Genomic DNA, 6,652 nt, shown 5'->3' on the forward strand with positions numbered 1-6,652 from the left:
AGCCCTGATGTGCTGTTGCAGCCTCCACCCGCATGAAACACACTCTCTGTCTCTGTCTCTGTCTCTGTCTCTGTCTCTGTCTCTGTCTTTGTCTCTCTCTTTCTCTTTCTCTCTCTCTCTCTCTCTCTCTCTCTCTCTCTCTGTGTGTGTGTGTGTGTGTGTGTATCTCTGTTTCTCTCTCTCTCTCACTCTCACTCACACACACACACACACACACACACACACACATGCTCAGGTGTGACCTCGTAGGAGATATTTAGGTCATAGTGTTATCGATTTAGGAAGAGACAAAGCTATAGGATTCAGATGTTTCCCTTAAGAATGGGCCTTTGGAAAAAAAAAAAAAAGAATGGGCCTTTGAAGGACAAAAGGAGCCTGGCATCTGGATCTTTTGTGCTCTATTCTCTTCTACATGAGCTCCTGCCCTTGTGATGACCTCACCAGAGGCCAACTTGATGATGAGTTCCTCATGTTCCAGAACTACGAGTTAATAAACCTGATTTTCTTTTATATTGCCTAAACTCAGAGATTTTGTTATAACACAGGAAATATACACAGATTTTGTTGTCTAGGCCTTTTGGAAGCCACTCTTCCCTGTTCTGACACAGGGCTGACTCAGCACCCTTGTGATCTCTTTGAACACTGATCACATGTTTGTCCAGACACAAAGACATCTTCGGCAGGCCACCGATAGGGCTCAGCAGATTAAGGTGATTGCCACCAAGCCTGAGCACTTGAATTAAGTCTCCAGAACCTATAAGGTAGAAAGTGAACATGGACTCCACATGTTGTGGTGTGCATGCAACCACACACATGTGCTCCCATGTGCAACACTGCCCAAACACACAGTAGAATTTCAGGGACTGTTTCCACCTCCCTCTCCACCCTCCAAGTCTATAAGAGCATCTTGGGCCAGTTGAGTCACCACTAGGTTATCTAGGGAGAGATATAAATAAGAATGAAGCAGTTTTGATGAAGACAACTTTAATAGTTTAGGAGGAACACCATCTGATGGACACGTGCAGGAAAATGAAACTGGAAGCATCAGTGCTAAGTGCTGAGCTAGGAAAGTGTGGCTGATGATCTTGGTGGACACTTGCTCTTCCAAGGAACGGGGTATTAGAGTTGCCTGTGGGAAGATGAGCGATTTTCTTACCTCCTCTAACGATATTAAGACTTATTACAACATGTTGCTATTGTTCTTCATTTCTAGAAAATAGCTAGGTTCTTAAGCAAAAAGAAGACCCTGAGGCTGCCTGAATTTCACTTGAGGTTTAGTTAGACCCTCCTCAAAGGACTTCAGTAAGATGGGTATTATCCTTTAGGACACTCCTCCAAACAGTCTTGGCGTTCTGCGCAAGTATTTCAACGATGAGGAGCTGTCTCCAGAGTCTTAAGCCACGAGTGAAAAAGTTCCACAAGCCGTACCACCACGAGACTTCAAGACACTTGAGGAACATGCACACGGGAAAACTCATCATGAGTCTCAGCCTCCAGTCCTTCGTGTGCAACTCCTGGAACTTCATGGACATGCAGCCCATCTGCAGTGTCCCTGTCCTCTGGGCCACCTGCTGAAGAGACCCATCATCCACACCAAAGAGCTTCTGGTAGTTTTCAAAACTCTCCTGGAGGTCAGCAGTATCACACATACGGCTCACGGCTGTCTCCTGGGGTCTTGTGAGCATGCTATTCTTCAGGAACAACGCCTTCTCACTGATGCTCCTGTCACAGATTCCAGAAAGAGTCTCTAAGAAATCTGCGTACCTGATGTTGAAGTGGTCTCTTCTCAGTTTGTCTCTAAGGTTCAGGAAGTCATGAAAAGAAGGACTAAAGTTGAATACTAGGAATACAAAAAGATGAATGATGTGGAATACATAAACCCATGCAAGGCACAAGAAAACACTAGAGTTTTCGCCTTCTGGAGTGGACGCTGGGACATATCAGTGTGCAGACAGGACTCCAACCACTTCTCAGAACCACACCAAATCTCAAGACGCTAGACAGCAGCATACACCTTATCCCACAGTTCTCAGCTGAAAGCCCTAGCTGGTTCAGGCGTGTGCAATTCCATAGTTATGAGTGATTGATGTGGCTCTTACCCTTGAAATTTTGTTTTCTTGTTTGTGTGTATGAAACTAAAATCATTTGAAACTCAACGCCACATATTTGAGAAATTTCCTTTCAGTCTCACGTACTTCCTCTGTCCTTTAAGGGTCTCTCTACCAGCAAGATGGTGGTGGTGGCAGAGCATGCCTTTAATCCCAGGACTCAGGAGGCGGAGACAGGCAGGTCTCTGAGAATTCGAGGCCAGCCAAGTCTATATGTAAGTTTCAGGGTAGCCAGAACTACAAAAAGAAACCCTGCCTTGAGAAAGGAAGGAAAGAAGGAAAGAAGGGAGGGAGAGAGGGAGGGAGGGAAGGAGAGAGAGAGAGAGAGAGAGAGAGAGAGAGAGAGAGAGAGAGAGAGAGAGAGAGAGAGAGGTCCCTGCCAGACTTACTCTTGGGTCCTGTGAAAGGACTAGAATTGTGCCCAGATGTGCACCCTAGATATCCAGGGCTCTCGTCTGTGGAAGGGGCTTCTCAGGCACCCTTAAGTCTTTGGTACTGGTTTTTGCTCTCTGTTTTCCCAGTGGAAGCATCCTCTTCCTCCCTTGCTCATCTTCCAGGAAGGACTGTAATGCCTGCAGCACAGCTCTGCTAGCCACACTATGTCAGCCCAAGGAGCTGGCTGCAGGCTCCACATAGGGCAGGCTGACACCTCCTCCTGAGTCCCCAAAGCATCAGGCTTGGTGAATTGTGGACAACTTCCTAGGTCCCTAGTTCTCTGCAGATTACTGGAGTAGTTACTTTTCTCACTCCTGGGACTCAATACCAGCAGGAGTCCTGGAGAGGCTTCCTGTGAACTGCTGCAGAAACCACTGCTCAGACCCTGGCAAGGCATTGCCTAGAGCCAGCCCATCAGAATTCAGCCTGGAGTTCCAATGGCCCAGGCTTCCATATTTGAGGGTGCAGCTCAATTTATGCCTCTAGTGTCTCTGGTTTGATCCTGGGCACATGGCTCAGACAAAGGTCCAGGGGGATGAGGAACAGGCCCTCCTGGCTCACACCCCTGTGGCCACACGTTACCCGCCCTGCTGGGCTATACCCTCTCTGACCAGGAGCCAAAACAAGCCCTTCTCTCTTAACCTGTATCTGTCAGGAATTTTGACACAGCCGAGGACGATAATGAAGGCTCTCCTCATCCGCATGTGAAAATGCCATAGCGCAACCTGCTATTTTACAGAGCATATTTCCGTTGTTGCATTTATTGATTTCTTGTGTTGAAGGTGTGCCAGACGCACAGGTAAGTTAGAGGACCCTTGCGGCTGACAGTTCTCTCCTTCTCCCATGGGGTAATGGAGCTCAAGCTCAGCTAGTGATCACTTTTACACATTCAGCCCCCTCACTAGCCCACTATTATAGACTCATAAATAGTATACATCTTAAAATGTAAATCACTGTCTACTAAAGCCCGTGCTGGTATAAAACTCACTGTGTAACTTTGAACTGAATCTTCTGTCCCTCTTCCCAAGAGCTATGACCAGGAGTGGGATTCACCTCACCCAGCTAAATTATATGAATACTGAAAAATCACCATATGAAAAGATTGCCCAGTCAGGACTGTGTGCAGTTCCTTCTGCATCCAGTGCCCTTGAGCCTCCATCCGCGGGGCTTCCCAGTATTAACCAATAAAACTCCAATATACCCCTTTGCTATTGGAAGACCTGGATAAATACAGACCCTTCTAGCAGGAAGAGAAGAGCCAAAAATCTAGATTAGCCAGGTCAGTGACTCTATTTCAGGAACTACGTGAAGACAAAGTTAGATTGTAATCTTGAGAATAATTTTGAGAAAAAATGACCCCCTTTTTATTATCACTGGTATTTTCAGAATTTTTCAATGACACCCTCCCTACCCCCATTGTATTAATGGGTTATGGTTTCTTCCCTTAAATACCCCTTCTCCCAGCTACTCAGGGTCGAACTCCTCCCCTCCGTGGGTTTTGAATCTCGGTCCCAGTGCACTAGCTCCTGTCCTGTCAATAAACCTCATGTGATTGCATCAGGGACAGTCTCTCGTGAGCTACTGGGGGTGTCATGTTATCACGAGACTTGAGTGAGAGTCTCCCTACACCGGGGGTCTTTCATTATCACTGTACCTATAAAGTTAATATTGAATGTCAAATTGGCAGGACCTAGAATAACTATAAATTTCTGTGAGAGAATTTCTAAACTTGGTTCACTGTGGTTGCAAGACCCACTCTGAACGTGGATGGTATTGTTCTATGGACTGAGGCCTTCAGCTGAGTGAAAAAAAGAACATGAGCCAAAGAGGAGTGTCTCTCTTTCTCTCTCTCTCTCTTTTTCTCTCTCTCTCTCTTTCTCTCTCTCCCTCTCTGCTGCCCGACTGAATACATAATGTGATCAGCTGCCCTATGCTCCTATTATGATGACTGTCTTTTATCTATCATCGGCTGTACTGGCAAACTACCAGGCAAAAATAACCCCTTCCCGGCACAAGTGGCATGGAAGCAGGCATGCGGGGATGTGACCTTGGTAATGGCTGAAAGGAGGAAAGTATTTAGTGTTCTGAAATGAAAGAAGTGGAGGGCACAGAGCTGGGTGTTATTCCTAGATCACAGGGTCCCCCAAACAACCACAGAGTCCACACTCATATGAAAAAGCAAAGAGCGTTTATTCCGGCTCCAGCTTGGACCCTCCACCCATCTGACAGGACAGTGAGTCATAAAAAAACCAACTTGGGTGGGGTTCTTAACATAGCAGAGGTTGAGGTGAGGGGATTCCTAAGGTTCAGGACCCCTGATTGGCTGACATTTGTCTACGGGTGTCTTGGTAAAAAGGGATGGGTGTGTGCTGGTTTAGGGGACATCTGGTGATGTTGGAATCTACGTCTACAATGGTTGGAACATTAGATATTTCTTTTGTGCTTTGATGGTCCATAACTGGATGGTGCCTGAGTGGTCTCAGTTTGTGATCTTTCCCCATACCAGGTATTGCTTTAGGTTAACTGGAACTTGGATCTATTGTTTGAATGGCTGAGCTGGGCCCTACAACAGCTCTCTGACATCCTTTGAGAGGGGGACTGAGAAAAGGGGATGTAACAGCACACGGAGAAGCATCTGTCTTAAATAAACACAAACACTCACACAACTGAGCAAAATGGGAAAGCTCCGTGAGGAAGGGAGAAGGGTCCATGTGTCTGGAGAGGGGTTTGACCTAAAGAATTAGGGATGGATGAAGAAGTCAGATGCAATAGGAAACTGTGGGTGTCTTGAGTATGAGGGGCCATGACATCCTTGACACCACTGGGGGTCGTGTGGGGACCTAGAAGTCTTCCAGTCAGCGCTTTGTGCATCCCGTGACCAGTGGTACAGAATTAAATCCCCTCTCTTTACACATCGGTGGACAGGTCAGAGAACAGGCCTCTACTAGCCATGTTTTCAGACAGTGGGCAGGAACAAGCTCTTCCTCATTCCCAAAGGATGCTCCACCTCCCACGAGAGGGAAGAAAAGAGGGGAAAGACAGAAGCAAAAATTAAGAGGCCTCTAAGAGGAACTATATTAGTCATAGGTGCCAAGGTGACCATGTGTCAGACGTGAAATTCTGCGTAATTTGAAAAAGGAAATGTCTCCTTTATTGGGATCCCAGACAGTTCAGTTAAAATAAAATTAAACAAATGGCAAAAAGCAAAACCCATGTTGCTGTTTGCTGAGGGGGACGCCATTCAAGAAAGACGGCCTATTAGCCTCAAGGAACTTGATACCCATATGGCATTTAAATTCAACTGGGGGTAGATGTCGGGTAGAAAGCTAGGGAGAGAACCTTGGTTAGCCTGCCCTTCCTAAGGAAGGAGAGTGTCCTTCAAGATTTTATGCAAAATTATCTTGGTTTTCTCAGCAACTTCATCAAGTACACGTGCCTGTTGCCTGTGTGTTGAGGCAAAAGAGCAAAGGACAAAGTTAACAGCTCAAACGGGCAAATAGTGCAGCAGAGACATTGTCCGGCCATCTTGTTGGTGATCCTGTATAACCTGAGGATGACTCATATTCAGAGCCACCTGGTGGAGAGATTTGTCATCAACACCAAAGTTTTCTTGGAAGACTTTCTGACACTCTTCCAGATTATTTGGATCTGAGATTTTAAACTGTTTCGTTAAATTATTCTCCTTTATGATCCCTTTAACGAATTCCACTTTCTTACTAATAATCTCCTCACAGACTAGGAAAAGGGTTCGGAAGAGACCATTATACCTGATGCTATGGAGGTCTTCTGTCAGTGTTTCTCTAAGCTTAGGGAAATCGTGAGAATCAGGACTAAAGTTGGATACTAGGAATATGGGGGGCTTCTCCACCCCCTCCTTCTGGAGGTTTTCCTGGATGTTCTTTATGATGTTCTCCCGTAGCTGGGGTTCTGGGAGGGCACTTGTGTCGAGGTCCCTGTCCAGCTTTGTCCAGACGACATAGAACCTCCTTCTCATGCTCTGCATGGCTTTGGCCAGCTTCACATGATTCGAACTGAACTGCTCAGAAGCGATGATGATGATCAGGTCATATTGGCTGAAGTCCATCTCCTCCAGGTAGTTCTCCATGCTC

At 46.3% G+C, this 6,652-nt stretch overlaps 2 protein-coding genes across 2 annotated transcripts; both read right to left on the reverse strand.

The window, feature by feature from the left end:
• Positions 1 to 967: 967 nt before the first annotated feature.
• Positions 968 to 1,940, reverse strand: LOC126494322 (immunity-related GTPase family M protein 1-like; the record flags this gene model as incomplete). Its single annotated transcript, XM_050131597.1, has 1 exon — positions 968 to 1,940. A coding segment is annotated over one exon (651 nt), but the record flags the coding sequence as incomplete, so codon positions are not given.
• A 2,769-nt stretch (positions 1,941 to 4,709) lies between these two features.
• On the reverse strand, positions 4,710 to 6,648 carry LOC126494338 (immunity-related GTPase family M protein-like). The gene has a single exon (XM_050131622.1). The coding sequence runs from the start codon at positions 6,646 to 6,648 to the stop codon at positions 6,028 to 6,030; it is 621 nt and encodes a 206-aa protein (XP_049987579.1). The 3' UTR covers positions 4,710 to 6,027.
• Between the last annotated feature and the right edge of the window lie 4 nt (positions 6,649 to 6,652).

Source organism: Alexandromys fortis, unplaced genomic scaffold (assembly GCF_014885135.2).
Source record: "Alexandromys fortis isolate MF-2015 unplaced genomic scaffold, M_Fortis_MF-2015_v1.1 scaffold_367, whole genome shotgun sequence".
Classification (NCBI taxonomy): domain Eukaryota; kingdom Metazoa; phylum Chordata; class Mammalia; order Rodentia; family Cricetidae; genus Alexandromys; species Alexandromys fortis.